Source organism: Moschus berezovskii, chromosome 11, assembly GCF_049115385.1.
Source record: "Moschus berezovskii isolate FMDL1 chromosome 11, NW_MosBer_1.0, whole genome shotgun sequence".
Taxonomy (NCBI): domain Eukaryota; kingdom Metazoa; phylum Chordata; class Mammalia; order Artiodactyla; family Moschidae; genus Moschus; species Moschus berezovskii.
The window spans coordinates 47,188,511-47,205,532 of NC_142470.1; the positions used below are offsets into that span (position 1 = coordinate 47,188,511).

A 17,022-nucleotide genomic window follows, 5' to 3' on the forward strand; every position below is an offset into this window, starting at 1 on the left:
GTTGTTGTAAGAATTCAGTGAAATATTGTACGGAAAGTCTCCAACAGCCTGCTAGATAGCAGGCAGACACTCAATACTAATTTACTTACACTTCCTTGTTCCTATCCCACTCCAAGGCTTGAAGCCTGTTTGATTCCAACAAATGAACACAATGAAAAAAGTATTAGAAATATGTCAAACCGTTGTTCTGAATTTGATTATTAAAATATAGTGATCAAACATAATCGTCTGCTCCTGTCACTTCTTGGCTAACTATAGGCAAAAATAATGGGGGAAACATTTACATCTGATTCACTATGGTCAGACAATATGACTTCCTCAGGGCTGTGATGGCATCACCGACTCGATGGACAAGAGTTTGAGTGAATTCTGGGAGTTGGTGATGGACAGGGAGGCCTGGCGTGCTGTGATTCATGGGGTCGCAAAGAGTCGGAGACGACTGAGCGACTGAACTGAACTGAAGGTCTATGATTTAAACATGGGATGAAAACAGCCAAAGAAGGGGTCAGCAAGCTGGAATAATTCGACCTTTACAATCCAAAGTGCTTTATGGGTCGCACTGCTCCTTCACATCCGTTGATTCTTACATGGATGAGAGGCATGAATGGGTGAGAAAGAAACTGAGGCCCAAAGAGGTGAAGTGACTTGTCCAAGATCCCATTCTGACCAAAGCCAGGTCTTAGAACCAGTCAGTTTTTATTCCTATTATTCTCTCATCTAAAAAAAAAAAAATTCAGTGACCTGTTTGTTCTAAGAGCTGAAAATGTGGAGGGAAAAACTTTTAAAAGTTTTTATAGTAATAGAATGTAAGTATTCCAAGTGATCAGTGTGTATATCATGTATATTATACAATTTGGTTTGATATAATTCAGTTAGGCAATGAATAAAAATTTTAGGTCTGAAAGGAATCCAGTATCGTTTTGGTACATCTAGTGGAAGGCGAGGGAGTTACGTTTCAGTCCATCGTGAGTGAGAATTTGCTGAAGAAAACTGTGATTTAATAAACCTTTTATCAACCTCTTGGTGCCACAATAGGCCTACTAAAATTTGGTGGGCTGCTTGCGATTTCTTCAGCAAAGAACAATCACTGAAGCACTTGATGGGCTCTTGAGGACAAAAGAGGCAACCATGTGAAGGGCCACGCGCCTGTGTCTTTCGTAGAAAATACTATTTGGTGATAATAAAGTATGCAAAGGGCAGCTATGCTGAAAGAAAAAACCTAGGGTTGGGGAAGATCAAGAGTGGTTGGCATGGAAGCTTACCCAACAAAAACACACGCGATGTTAAGCCAATTACAGGGATTATATAGTGTCTTAATTTTTAGGAAGGAGTCCTTGTTGAAGAGGCCACATTCAGCCTGGGGAGACACCGAGGTAAATCTGAAAAAGACTTGACCACGAACTATTTAGGTACCTTGTCTACATCTCCGAGAAAATTACTAGGCGAAAAGAGTGCACGCCCCACACCTCACCTTCTCAACATTCTGGTCCCCAAACCAGGCATTTAAAATGGATTAGAGAGGTCTGGGGCCTACAGTTGGCCTCCACTGAGGTCTTTTCGCTCCTTTTTTCCACCCCACCCTTCCCCATGAAAAACACAGCTGGGTGTGCCCTCTTTTAGGAGCGCAGCCCCCATCTGAGGGGGCGGGTCCGGATCCCGGCGGGCTCAGGCCCCGAAGGCTGGCGGGACCCGGCAGGGGCGGGCCAGCGCGGGTCTGATAGAAACCGAGAGAATGCTGGCTGGCGCGCACCGCGCTCAAACTCGCGCCTCCACTAGCTCACCAGCTGCGCCCCACTCCCTCCGTCACCAAAGGCGCCCAGCCAATGAGCGGGCCGGAAAGGCCGGGCCTGCGGGCTAAGCAACGGGAGGGGGAGCGGCGGGAGGGGGCGGGAAGTCGAGGGCGGGCCACGTTTGATTGACAGCTCGCTGGAACCAATCCTCCGCACGGCTTCTCTTTGCTCTTCTCTCTACTCGGTTCAACTCTTCGTCCCACCTCCTTCTCCTCCATCCCCCCCCTCCTCGTTCCTTTGCGACCCGCCCCACTTCCCCTCCCCCACTCTGCGGGCAAATCGCTGCTGGAAAGAGGCGGGGGCCTAAGCAGCGGGCTTGTGTGGCGCCTTGAAGTGGGATTGACAGGCGCTCTGGCCAGTAGAAGGTACGCTGATGGCGCGGCTGTGGCTGGAACCGGCCAATGGGCGGGCGGGCTGGGGGCGGAGGCCCAGGTTCCAAACGCTCCGCGGCGCCATGGGCTGAAAACTCAACCGAGATGGAATCTCCCAGTCTGAACCGGTTTCAACCGGTTCCGAGTTTGAGGCACTAGGAGGAGGGGGAGAAGCGGCTGCAGCGGCCGCGGCAGGAGCAGCGGGAGCTACAGCATCAGCAAGAGCAACAGTAGCTACAGCCCGGGCGGCGGTGCCTGTTCCAGTCTTTGCTGCTGCAGTCCGTGCAACCACCCAGAGGGGGAGGGGGGAACCACCAGTCGCTGAGGAGCAGGAGAAGGGGGGAAAGTTTAGGCGAGCCTGGGTGGGGGGGGGGGCCAGCGCCGGAGCCGCGTGAGAGAGGGAGCCGTATTTTGGTAGGGGGAAATCGGACTGCAACTGGCAGCAGAGCGTCCCCCGGCCGTGTGGACTCTACAGCCCCTACTCCTGCCGCTCCTGCTGCCGCCTGTGGCTGGAGGGTCCCCCTGGGGCTGAATCTTTGGGACTTGACCCCGTTCCCCTCCCCCTTCCCTCACTCCCCAGCCAGGCGGGAGCATTTATCCACAGATTAATTCTCCTTTCTTGGGGGGGGCGGGTGAGTGTGCGTATCGGCGGGAGGTGTCCCCGAAATAGTAAATATTGTTGAGCTTTTTTTTTTTTTTTGCCCTCATCCTCTTCGTTTGTAAATTTCTTTTTTAAGGTGGGAAAACTGTGAAACCCACCTTGATTTCCCTCCCCTCTCCCCCCTCCCCGTCCTCCCTTGCCCTAATACCCCGACAAGGAAAGAAGAAGCAGTTGGTTCAATCTCTGGGTAAGTCGACTATGTCTTCGGGGCCGAGGGTCGGGCGGCGGCGCGGCTGGGCGGGAGGAGGCTGGCGTGGGGCGCGGCGGCGGCGGCCGCGGGAGGCGAGCCGGGGAGGCGGCGGCGGGCCCACAGCAGAGCTTGCGATTGAATGGAGCCGCGTCTGCTGCTGGGGGATGGAGGCGGGGAGGCGGCCGCGGGAGTGGAGCGCTGGCTGGGTCATTCGCGTGTGCGGGGAGCGGTGGCGGAAGGCAAGGAGCGAGATAGTGAAGTGGGGCCCGGCGCGGGGGTGGAAGGGCTTCCCCCAGCCCAGTGGGCTGGGGAGAAGTTGGGGCGATTTCAGGAACATTTCTGTAAATTATTAGGAGTGGAAGTTTCCAGAAATATTTAGTGCAGCAGCATTGAAACGTCCGCCTGCATCACGTGGCCCTTCGGTGGAGAGCTTGGGAGCGCGGGAGGGAGGGGCTGTGGAGTCCTTGCTCCTCCTGCAGGTAAACTCAGAATCTCTGGCTTTTTTAAGAGTAGAATTAGAAGCAGGAAAGGTTAGTTGATTTTTCAGGGATCTGCAGATGAGGTTCCGTGCTGTAGCTTGTTTCGGGGGACTTGGCTGTGTTAAAAGTGATCAACTCATTTACTGCTGGCGTTGTACAGTAGATGATACCCTGAATCTCCTGTATTCCGATGCCTGAGTTTGGGGTGGGTGGGAGGAAATGGTGTGCTGGAGGAAGTATTAAAAGATTTGCGCGACGCGGACCTCCTCTGATCACGCAGAGGCCATGCTGCATAGAGAATGGGGCGGTGAACTTCAGGCGCCTGGTCTAAATGCCTCCTCCGAGTATGGGCGGGGTGAGAGCGTGCTCCAGTCTGCTATAGTTAGAAGTGCTGCACTTCGCTTCGGGTGGGAAGAGAGGGGGAGGGCGGGCCTTAGTGAGGTGTGTTTCTACTGAATGAAGCAGGCAGTTGCTCACACACCTAAAGTAGCAGTTTCTCCTTGTAGAGACTTGCTTATTTGACCTAATATGTAGTTATCATAAAGCAGCAGTTACGATTTTCTGGGTTTGGGATGGGAACCCGCAGTGTGTAGCTGCCTGCCTCTTCAGTTTGAAGTGGCAAAGGAGGTATTTTGGTAGTCACTTGTGGAATCACCACATGGCTGGTTAATACTTTATATTTACTATACTGTGAGTGGAATTTAGGGTTGGATGTCTTAGGTAGAAAAGGCTTTTGTGGTCTCTCTTACCTCTCCCTCTGTGGCTTTTGCTATCTGCCTGATTGTATATCTTAAGCGTGTGGGACACTGCTGTTAGTGGAAAGAATGTTTTGGAAGCTATTTGATTTGGGAGACTAAATGTGCTTGGCATTGACCAGAAAGCCGCCATTTCTGTACTACTTACAGTTCAAGAATAGGTAGGTCATTTCGAAGATAGCAGCTAGTTTTAAGGGTGGCATGCCCTGCTGTATTTAACACAAGCTTCTATTCTGAACCTCATCTATTCACAGGAATTTGTTTCGAAGGAATTTGTAAGAACAATGTACTTGAAAACTTTTTAAGAGTCACTTTATTTTTGGTTTTGGCTATTACATTGTGATAGGACTAATAAGAATAAAAGTTCATTCAGTATTTAACCACTCCCCCCATCAAAAACTTTTGATGTGTAGAGATATCTTGGTTCTTTGTGGACTTGGCTTTTCAGCCTCAATTTTTAAGATTGGTCTTATTTTTAAAATCGTATGGCACTCGAATGAGGGGAATTTACATTTGACATTTGTGCAGTATATATATATGTTTTTATTAGTATTTAGATCAAATATTGTGTGTCCAGTATTTTGTATTTGAAATACATTTAATAACTACTGTAGAAATTTTTGAAATCTCATCACTGTCAATAGTGGATGGAAAGACTTAGTAATTCTTTTAAATTCATAATTACTCAACTTTTCGTTATATCTAACCTAGCTGATTGATCCTTCAGACTTTTACTTTGTTGTAGTTAACATCATTAAAACATTTGAGTTAAAAATTGACATTGCTGCCGTTATTAAGAATGTTTTGAAACTATTGTAAAATACCTGAGAAATAAGCCTTTTTCCTAACAAGCTAGTTTGTTCAGATCCAGTGTAATCCGGTTAGTCACCCCATTTCCTGGTCTTGGAAGGTTAAAAAGAGGGGGAGAAGTAGAGATGACCATATGACCTTGTTGGGTCTAAGTATTGTAAACCAGGAGTGCTTAACCCAAGGTTTCATGCGTGGCTTTCGGAGTATCCTGAATCGTCTGTCTGTAATTGTATACGAAGTTGGGAATTTTTTTAAAATTGGCAAGAACCATCCTGTTCCTTTGATTGTGAGGCATTTTGACCCATAAAAGGTTGAGTACTGATTTAGCCAGACTTAAGCATCACTGATTTTGAAGAAAAGTAAAAGGGAAGATTTTTTATAATGTTGGACAATAAAAATGAGCACATGTGCCAGCCCCTTGGAGTAGAATCCTCTTAAAAGGATACCATGGCATATGAACCAGTAGATTTCAGCCAGTGAAGAAGCTCCTTTTTCTGTTATGATAGAATTTGCATTTTTTTTTTGCAGGGTGGGTTGCCAGGTGATAGCAAGCTTTTTGCTTTGCTAGCGAATACCTGGAAATTTTTCTAAAAAATCTTCAGATATTACTATTAAGTTTTTTTTTCTAGACCATATATGTTCAAGGAGCTTGTGCACTTGTAATTTAAACCCCCACATTTATTCAAAGAAGAAACAATGTAGATGGTTTCATTGTATGTAGAAGCTTAAATTCTATATAAATTAAGGGTATGAGATTTGTTAAGACTTGTGGTTCCTGCAAATCATTGCTGTATATAGGAAAACACTTTGATACCACTTTTAGTTTTTAGTGTCTTCAATATGTTTTAAAAATTAAAATAGCATGAAATAAGGGAAAGTGAACTTTTACTGAGCTAAAAGGTCCTGCTTAGGAAGAGGGGGACATCCATATGAAAATTTTTTTTTTAAATGGGACATCCATTTAAAAATTTGAGATCAAGACTTTCAATTGTATCAGGTTTTAGGGCCGTAAATTCTTTAATAAAGTTTTTAAAACAGGTTAAGATAACTTTATATGCATGTTAGTAGAACAGTATGATTTTTCTCAGGTCTAAAAATAAAGTAGATCCTAATAATGCAGTTATGGAGTACCTAAGTAGTTTCAGGATTTGCTTTTACTATCTCAGTTGTTTAGGTAAAAATCTCCAAAATGCAAAGTGAAGTATTTGTAAGAACATGGTGGAAGTGAAATAACTTGAGTAAAAACTTTTTGACTGATAATGTCATAGGCGCCTTAAATTTTTTTTTCTTTATTTTCAGTAATCTATGCCAGCAATTATGACAATGTTAGCAGACCATGCAGCTCGTCAGCTGCTCGATTTCAGCCAAAAACTGGATATCAACCTTTTAGACAATGTGGTGAATTGCTTATACCACGGAGAAGGAGCCCAGGTAAAGTAGCTGACCAAAATATTATTGCAACGTAATAATTGCTGGGTTTAAAATAAAATTTGAAATTACCACCTTTTAACGAAGTGTTCCATAGTTTGTATTAAGTTGGAATTATATATTAACTCTGAGAGGTGGTCTATAAAAATAAATTGCGTTATATTTTCAGTTTAGAGTGGAACGTTTTGAAATATTCTTATGTCCTTCAGCAGCCTTTATCCCATTTACTAAAAGATCCCAATGTAGTAAATGTTTTGTAGATGTTAAGAGTTGTATGTCCCCTATATAGTGGAATTAATAGTCTTCTATTTTGAAATATTTAAATTGCAGAAGTACTTCACAGATAAAACTTATTTTAAAAATCCAACAATACCAAGTGTCTCAATTTTAGCACATGTAAAAGTGCTACTGTTAAAGCAGGAGATTGTCTTAACATAAAATCTTTTGATAAGTTTAAGGTGTTGGGTTTTATTTTAAACAGAAGTGTTTATAAATTTAAACTTTTATATGTTATAAGAAACAACATTCTGAGTCATCACCCTGTGGACTTAATAATGTAAAGTTTTAAATAAGTAAAAGTTTTTGCTTTGGGGTTAAAAAGATCTTTTAAAGTGACGTGACAGATATCTTAGTACAGTTTTGTTGCCAGAAAGTACATTTCTGGGAGATAGTATATCTTCAAGATACTGAGTTATATTGAATATTTGCCTAATTAAACCCTGGCTACTTTCATAATTTTTAGAAACCTCTAAAAGGTGGACATAGTAGAAGATAGTCTAAAAAACATGGTATATAAATATTAGCAAGTATAGAAGTATTTCTGTTCCCTTCTGAAATCTAACACCGAGGACCGTGTAAGTTGTATGAGTGGAAAAAATAACTCTTCAGTGATTTTGTAAGCTTGTTAGTGTAGTTTTACACTCCTAGGCGCTTTTCATCAAAAGCATTCTGAAAAGTATCTCTATTTACTACACTTACCATGTAGTAGTTGTTTCCTGATGATTATATGTTTAACATGAAGTTTTAAGCTCCATTTCATCCCAACATGATGTATGGAAAACAGCTGCTTTGGGAAGAAAGTATGAAAAAGTAAGATTGAAATGCATGAAGTGAGGGGTATGGGCTTTGGTGGTTCAGTGGTAGAGAATCTGCCTGCCAGTGCAGGAAACACAGGTTCCATCCCTGGGTCAGAAAGATCCTCTGGAGAAGGAAATGGCAACCCACTCCAGTATTCTTGCTTGGGAAATCCCATGGACATGGGAGCCTGGCGGGCTGCAGTCTGTGACTGAACAACAACAACAAGGTTGGGCTCAACTTTGTATTAGAAGCACAAGTCTGTAAGCCACTAGGAAGATGGGCGTTTAATTTTATCACATCATTAAGCTATCACTGCTGTTTAGTCTTTGTTCTTTTTTAACCTGGTTCACAGTGTCTAAAAGTATGATGACTAAATAGACCAGGGCTCTACGCTTATAACTGGAATAGTGGTTATGAAGAATAGGGTGTAATACTACTATTAGTAATGTTTCATAGTGTTGAGATATAGTGATTTATGTTAAATTTAACTTGTGAATAAAGAGCAGATTTAGAAAAGCTTTTACAAATATTTTCCTATTTATAAAAGCAAAATTAACTTTCCCAAAAGTAAAAATTTTATGTTTAGTTAGATCTCTCATAGGATAGATCAGTTGTATAAAGATAATCAGTAAGTTGATACTTAGATTAGGAAACAGGCTTAGAGCCTAAAGGCAGCTAAGAACCCCTTTTCTGAGTGGGGTATCTTTAAACTTCCTTGTTCAGTTGGTTTTTTATATACCACCTCTGTGAGGGTTTTTATTTCGGATAAAAAGTTTGGAAAGCATTGTTTTAATGTTAGATGTCTTAATTTTATTCCAGTAAGGTTTCTGGTCATTCCTCTGGAGTCTTATCCACAAAGTGTTCCCTACCTTGGAAGAGACTAGAGGGTTAGTGATGAGGTTTTGTAAAGCACTTGTTACCAGTGACTGGTACTTTAAGGGTACTTTTGAAAGTATAGTAAAGAAGATATGTGATGTAAATGCACATATATGTGATGTAAACTCATTGTTTTAATATATGGTTTGGTGGGGAGTGTTTGGTTTTGGTTTGTCATAAAATATGTACTTAAAATAGCAACTAGAAATTATGCTAATTAAGCTTTCAAACTCACCTAACTTTTAAAAAATGATTATGTAACTTTGGAGGGAAAGAAATTATTAGAAGGGTGTAAGTAGAACTTTTGCTTAGATGGGTAGTATAGTAAAATTTTAGCACTGTAATATTAGGACTACCTTCTATTATAAACATTTTTAGCCAAGTAGGCCGCCAGGAGAAAAAAAATGATAGTTGGGTGTTTTCTTCAATACTGTGTTAAGTGTCTTGAACTCTTTTATCTATTGCTTAGCAACTAAAATACTTTGACCATTCAGTTAGTAACACAGGGAGATGCCAGATTTTCTCTTTGGTTTCCTTTTGTGTCTTTTAACCCCTCCTGGGCTTTTAAGTTAAGAAAAGAATATGTTATGTAAGGGGACAGTGGGATTAGGACAGTTTTTTAAAAGGATGCAAATACTAGAAATAACTTTTGAGAGTAAAATTATGATAGAATGAATGACATAAAAGGAAGGAACATGATTTATGCAGAGTTTGAAATGAAGGTTTAATATGTAGAATGCTCATCACTTCAAAACTGATGAAGTTGTAGCATGACCAAATAACTTTCTAGGCATGGATGTTTAATACACCTTAATCTCTTAATATGGGTTACTATATTACATTCAAGTCTTTATCTAGTTGGATAGTCTCTCTAGTTAGATATTCTCAGGGGAAGAATCAAAACACTGCTAAAATGGGCTTTGACCCTAAATAACTCACAAAACTATTTTTTCTACTTGATGATTGGTTATTATATAACACAGTTAGAACCCTTTAAAACCATCAGTGCTTTAATGAAATCAAATTAAAAAATGTATGGTTGTATTTCACGACTTTACCCTCTGACTCTAATCCTGGACCCTTAGGGTGAAACCCAGGCACCTGATTTTTCTTTCAAGTTCCACAGTGTTTCTGGTGTTATTGTTATAATACAGAACCATTACCTAATTTAGTGAGTGTGTATTTGTCAAAGTTTTCTTTTAAACAGTAAGCAGTGTTTATTGCTCATTGATTAATGAGAGAAAAATCATGAATGTGATATCTGTTCCCTGAGGCAAAGACTTGTTTCTTAACATCAAAGCCACAAGAGAAAAATGATTTTTTTGTAAATTGGAATAAAAGCCAACTTAATATTATGAGGTATCTCTGTCAGAGATAATTTAAATAAGAATGCTTTTCCTCCCCCCTTTTTGATGATTTCTTATTAATTACCCATAGAGTCAAACCCTTGATCAACTAAATAATCTAACCAGAAGGATAACTGACAGACTTTTTTCTTAAGACATGTGGTAGAAACAGGCAAAAGATAATTAGGATCCAGTTGAGCTATAGATCATCCTTAAGGGTGAAACAGATTAACCTGTTGGCTTCCTGCTGGGCGGGGGCGGGGGGAATCAATAGACTTTTGCCTTTGGTAAAGCATAGTGTTCATATCATATGAAAAACTAGCAGTTAAAATGAAGAAACTAATGTCAACATGGCTACGTCTTTAAAACTGTCAGGTGTCAATCATAGCTCAGTAAAGTGGAGGGAAAAAACTGTCAAATGGAAAGAGCAAGTTGCAGAAGGATTTCCATAGTATACTATTAATATAAAATTCAGTAACTATACAACTATATTTATGAAATTTCATACACATGCTGTGAAAATCAAGGAAAAGACACCAGATCATAAAAGTGATTGTCTGGAAAGAAGGAACAAAGAAAGGAAATGGCATTGAAGAAAGGTACAAAGTTCTATAAGTTTTAGATCTGATATTTAAAAGAAAAACGTACAAGTGTACAACAACATCTAAAATGGACAGATTTTAAAACCACTAATTTTATTAATGTTCTAGATGATGTTTTTGTAGGTTAAATTATTTCTGGATTTGCATTTTAGAAATACAAAAGCAACAAAGAAATCTCAAACTAGGAGTTAATAAAATTAGAAGATTTTTCAGAGATAAAGGTGTGTTTACAGTAAACTGAAGAGACTGTCTTAATGTTTTTATGACTTAGCTTTTGTCTGTCTCCCATGAGATATAATTTTATAGATCTTGTTGAAAATATCTTGGTGACTCTTACAAACCAGAGTATACCATTATACGGTTTATCTAGTAGATGAGAATTTTTCTGTATTGCTTTTTTTTTTTTTAGTTGATTGTGTGCTGAGAACCCCTTTATGTCAGAGTAGCTCTTTGTTAGAATTGATAGAATTTAAGTTCAGTTTTGAGAATACTAAATAAGGCACATGAAGGGGGAAAACGCTTCTGTGTTTCAGAGGTATATTTCCATTCTTAACTGAAGTTTTAAGACTGATAATGGACACAATTTTATTTCTGTAACGAGTTTTTTTTTCGCCAGTATTTCCAGAAGTTGATGAAATCATTCTCCATTTGGACTTTTGTCTTGCTCAATACCTTTGAAAAGAACAAGTTAGCTTAAAATTGTTTTTGTGTACTATTTTAGCAAAGAATGGCTCAAGAAGTACTGACACATTTAAAGGAGCATCCTGATGCGTGGACAAGAGTCGACACAATTTTGGAGTTTTCACAGAATATGAACACAAAAGTAAGCAAGCGGTGGTTTTAAAATCCATTATTTCTTCTTTTCTTCCAGTCATAAACTTTGAGGAAGGTATCTCATTTTTAGTATTAGCCTTTGTTATCTCAAATCATTTAATAATGTTGACTTATTTCAAAATTTAGTCTTAAACATAGAATTAATTCTTGCAAATAGTCCTAAGAATTATGAATGAAGTTTTGTAATTGGGACTAGTATGCAAGGTGGCTTTTTCTTTTTGTTGTTTCGGGGGCTTTTTTTTTTTTTCTTTCTTTTTAGAATATGTGTGCAGATCTCAGCATAAATTCTGAATGTTATTCTGAATGTTATTCAGAGATGAAACATCAGAAGAGTTATTTTGGGCAAGTGATCAATATAACACAGGCTAGGCACCTCCAAAACCAAGTTTTGTGGGCAGCGTAAAACCCGACTCCATGGTACCAATGCTTTTAATGGGACAGCACTCAGTTTTTATTTGCAATTGAAAATGTTATCATTTGGGTCCTTTTTTTAAGTTTGAACAGAAAGGTTGATCAAAATGTGTTTTGACTGTTTAGGCTTGATGATTCACACTTCTCTTTAAACTGCCTTAAAGTAGTAAAATACCATGCATGGTGTTCTGTTTACACACAAAGTTTCCACTTGGTATACATTGTGTTAAAACAGAAATTAGCCGTGTTCACCTCTGTTTCTGAAATCAGACTGTGTTAATTAACAGTTTTAAAATATTAATTAGTTTTGACATCTTATAAATTTTAGGGCAAAAATACAGTCCAGAACTTCCTCAAAGTGCTAACCTTAAGTAACATAACAGTGTTTGCCTGTTTGCTTGCCTGGTAAATTTTGCTTTTTATACTGACAGACATTACTAATGTTTAAGTTGATTTATCAACAGTATTTTTAAAAACTCAAATTTGTCTTGTGAAAAATGAGATGATTAGAGGAACAGAAAGAAAGCAACAGGTAAAGAATTCTTCAATTTACATAAATTACAAATGATTTGGTGCTAAATTTATGCACTATGACATTTGGCTTTTATGCAATCATTTTTTTTTTCTTTAAAGATGTTAACACTACCTGATATTAATCATAATGTTCCATTATGTTGATTGCTTGTAATAGGAAGAAAAGGGGTGTCTTCCTGTGCAACTGACACAGCTAGGCTTTGACGGCAGGCCTCCACAAGGTCTACCCTTTTGATTCCCTTTAACTGAATTCTGTTCATCAATTGTTTTTGTTTCATGGGTGGTGGGAGGGGAAAGGGGAATTCAATGCGTAAAATAAGTATTTCTAAGGGCTCAGTAGAAATTTCTACCATAGGGATCATTTCATGCATTTATTTTTTTTTTCATGTAGTCTTTGCTGTTATCTGTCCCTCATCTTCATAACTCAGCAGTGGATTTCTCAAGTCCTGAGATACAAAGCAGAAATGTAATACTTCAAAATGATATTTGGATTATTGATGTATATTTCCAAAGTAGTTCTTTATCATTGGCCCTCAGATTTGGCTGTCACTTCCAGATTTTTTCATTAAAATACTCCTTTTCAAAGAACTGAGTTCTCATCATTTGTAAAGTCTCAATGTCTAGGAGAGATTGGGTTTTAGGGTATTCTGAAAGTTATCTGTGTCTTCCTTTGAACTAACTTGTAAACAGCTTTTATTGGGCTTCCTACTTCAGCCCTCCTAGCAGAAAGACGAAAATAATGAATTGTATTTTCAACAAACTTACGCTACTTTTTTACAGTTGAAGAAAGGACTAGAGGTCAGTAAATTGGTAATTTAGGTAACAGTATCAGATATAAAGGCAGAAGTACATAAATGAATGCAGTAAAGGAAAGGGGGGATATCCTTAGATTAAAAAAGGGTAAGCTAAAAATATATCGGCTAAATATGGTGACGTTATCCTTAGGATTATTACTTCTTAACTGGTGTATTTATGGTGGGTTTTGTTTCTTAGTTTCTTAAAGATCTTTGTAATTGGTTGAAAATTAGCAAGAGGATGTATATTTTGTGTAGTAGGAAGTGCATTTGTTTTGACTTAGTAAAACTTTGGCCCCTCTTGATTTCATGACTATAAAATAATTTAAAGCAAGTTTAGAGTAGTATGTTTTTAAAGTTAATTTAGAATTTTAGTCAGTGAGAAACTTACCTTTATTTACATGTGTCTGAGAGCTAGACCTTTAAAGGGAAGTAGATGAATAGGATAGAAAGCTTCACCATTTGCTGCTGATTATGAAACTTAATAGCGTCAAATTTATAATTTCAGAATTTTGCTTTGGCCTTGTTTTTATTTATGAAGTCTTTTTAAGGAATGTTCTGCAAATGTAGGATTTGGGTTGAAATGGCAAAATTTCCCTTAAAAAGTACAAAATGTTAAAAATGAAAGAAAACAGCAAAAACATTGTTTGAGCACAATGTAGTTTGGGACAGTCTATATTGTGCTTTGGATAAAGTGTGCATTCACATGATCCCTTTGGTTGAAATACTAATGCTCCTATTTTATTGTGTGGTGACTAACCATTTTAAAGATGAACTCTTATTCTCAGCCAAAACTTGCAATCTGAGGTTATATGTCTGTATATGAATGAGTTTGCCTTTCAGGTATTATAGCTGATTCTTCCCCTAGTTCAACCAGTTGAAACATACCACACAATTTTGACCCTTTTCTTCCTCCTGTCTATCCACACTAATTGGTCATGGTAATAATTTTGGGTAATAACTCCTGTAGCCTTATAAATTGTTACAAATATTATTGACTATTTAGAGTGAGTAATCAACAGGGGGGACAAAATGGCTTCAAAGTGGTATTTGTATTTATTAATTTACATTTTTACTTATTTCTATACTTGGAAGAAATACCTGAAAGGTAGATACAGATTGCAACATGCATTTGTGTATTATTTTGACTGTGCACAAAAGTTTATCTTTAAATTAGTAGAAATAGCAACTATAAGGGTGGGGTTAAATTTTTAAATTAAACCCGTGGGCTGTCTTGCTGCTCCTTAAGTAACACACCAGTGATGTTTGTAAACACTCTCTATAGAAAGTATCTGTGACAATACTTTAATACTTGGCCAAGAGTTTACAACTCCTAGAAGATGGTAGGAAGCTTGAGAGCATCCAAGCTGCTAAATTCTTAGGAGCCTGGTTTTGTTAAAGTACGTGAGCCTGTAAGCAGTCATTTATGCTGTGAATTCATATCTGGCTGCTACATTTTCCTTTTGCAGACCCAGCCCATTTGGCTGCTAAGGGCTTTTTATTTGGTTCTTCCTCCTGGTGTGAGCATGTTTAAACAGCAGGACGTTAAATAGAGTAGTAAACAATAAAATGAGGAAAATGCATGAAAACTCAGTATATGGGCGAATGAATAGATCCTTGTTTAATATATGTAATTAAAACTTGGTAGCATACTGTTTTTGAAACTTTAGATGTAAATGTGTGAATGTCTGTCCATTTGTGAATCCTGGAAATTGCCAGTCTTACAGCAGTATATTCACATACTTTTATTCTCCAATTTTCAGTATTACGGACTACAGATTTTGGAAAATGTGATAAAAACAAGGTGGAAGATTCTTCCAAGGAACCAATGTGAAGGTAAGAAAGTGTTTTAAAGAATTGCAAATTCAGAATTTTATTATCCCTGGCATTTTTGTGAGTTGACTATTGGGAGGAGTGCATCAAATCTTTAATAGTTTATTATGCCCTCGGAGAAGGCAATGGCAAGCCACTCCAGTACTATTGCCTAGAAAATCCCATGGATGGAGGAGCCTGGTAGGCTACAGTCCATGGGGTCGCTAAGGGTCGGACACGACTGAGCGACTTCACTTTCACTTTTGCCTTTCACACATGGGAGAAGGAAATGGCAACCCACTCGAGGGTTCTTGCCTGGAGAATCCCAGGGACGGGGGAGCCTGGTGGGCTTCCGTCTATGGGGTCACACAAAGCCGGACACGACTGAAGTGACTTAGCAGCAGCATGCACTAATGCTTTTTTACTGTTTTCATCATGTTGCAAGGCAGATTCTGATTATATTTGGGGGCAGGGGAAGAATAAGGTTTTATTTGGGAGAAAGCAGAAACCAGACTGGTCCATCTTTATCCAGTAAATATTGTGAAAAATTTTTATCAACTCATAGTTAATGTGGACCATGTTTGAAGTGAATGAAATTTGAATATGTGCTCTTAAGCATTATTTTAAATTCATCACATGGTAACAAGTAATGAGTATTTTAAAATATAAGGAATAACACATAAATGAAACAGCACAGGAAAAGCCAAGTTTTAAAAATCATGTGACTTTATCTTTTGAAATTCTAAGCATACCTTATAAAAGATTTGCTTCTAAAATAAAATAGGCAAGATTTTTAAAAGGTGAAGATTTGATGATGACTGGTATTAATATTTTAACTTCTCCCTTTGTACTACTTTGACAAAAGTAGTCATGGTTTAAGAAGCAAGGGGCAAAGTTAAGTCTCCTGAAATTCTTTAATGTGGCTTTCACATACTGCCTTATTAACTACTTTGTTACTTATTTGTCTGGACTTTATAATGGGGTTACTCTACTTCTGATGGCGTTCTATTAAATCATGTTCCCTTTCTTGGACTATTGCTTTTTAAGATGTCGTCTTTGACCTGCTTTTTCATATCATCTTTATAATGGGATAGTGACCTGGATTTATGAAAACCTGACTTAAATCTTGACATCTTTATAGCACATTTAGAGGTGAATGGGACAGTTTTTTAACAGCTATATCCCTAAAATATCATAAACTGTGAATTAAGAATGATAGTACGGAAGTATTTGAATACTGCCACCCAAAGAGGTTCTTTAATGTTTTATTTTGGTTTGAAACCATTTTAGATCATGTTCTGTGACTTCTTTAGAAATTAATAAGTACGGTTTGACTCCTGTCCCAAATAGATCCTTTGTACTTCATCACTACTACTTACTTTTAGGGACTTCAGTAAAGTCCTGGTTCCTTCACTGTTGTTTTATACTTTGGCTTGAGCCATGGCTTACCATACCAACAGAAAGTGTTTATTTTTTTATTTCATTGTCATTGTACTGTGGTAAGTCCCTCTTTAATTTCTAAACACATAAACCTCTGCTTCTTATTACATAAGGATTATGCTTGATGATCCTCCCAAGTTATTTTCCAGCTGTAAAATTAAATGATTTGAAGTAATATGTGCTTATCAAAATCATGGTTGTATTTGTTACTGAAAATTTCAGAGGTTGTAGTTCTTGAGAACTTGACATTTTTTGCTTTCCATGTAAATAGTGGGAGTGGCATGTTTTGACTTTTATCACGCAGTCAAAAACTTCCATACATTTCTATGCATATTCCAGGATATAAGATTTTTCAGTTTTGAAAGTCTTGTTTGGAAAAAAACTGGTGGAGGAGGATTTCTTCATGTGTTCCTATTCTGTATTAATGAGACGCTTCATTTCTCTGAAAGTTATACTTACAAGAAAACATCTTATCAGAATCACCTTTCTCTTTACATTTCCCCTTAACACTAGTGATAAGATTGAGTGGGACGTAAATCTTTTCTAAAACCTGAAGTTACTATCACCAGCGTGGTTGTTGTTGTCATTGAAGTCATTACATGGAGGGGAAAGCGTAGTGTAATTTCTAGGGTATTTCAGAGGTTTAATATCAGAAGAGGATGTAAAATAGCTCTCAGAGAACGTTAGTGAACTTTAGATCTGCAACAACTTTGCATCATGAATTTAGTTTGTGTTTTTAAAGTAATCTCGTTTATAAAACATTGAGACATAAATTTATTCACTACTATATTTATGATTCTATCCAACTTTTT

The 17,022-nt window shown here is 38.4% G+C and overlaps 1 protein-coding gene across 2 annotated transcripts in view; it reads left to right on the forward strand.

The window, feature by feature from the left end:
- The first annotated feature begins 2,870 nt into the window (after window positions 1–2,870).
- The window catches only part of XPO1 (exportin 1), a 43,527-nt gene continuing 29,375 nt past the window's right edge, over window positions 2,871–17,022 (forward strand). Inside the window, exons 1-5 of one of the 2 annotated variants that reach the window (XM_055399483.2) lie at window positions 2,873–3,009; window positions 3,366–3,491; window positions 6,356–6,487; window positions 11,107–11,208; window positions 14,722–14,794. In XM_055399483.2, the coding sequence (XP_055255458.1) occupies window positions 6,362–6,487; window positions 11,107–11,208; window positions 14,722–14,794 (301 nt within the window). In that variant the 5' untranslated portion in view covers window positions 2,873–3,009; window positions 3,366–3,491; window positions 6,356–6,361. Of the gene's footprint in view, window positions 3,010–3,365; window positions 3,492–6,355; window positions 6,488–11,106; window positions 11,209–14,721; window positions 14,795–17,022 lie in introns of both variants that reach the window. The other variant, XM_055399482.2, reaches the window with a different exon arrangement.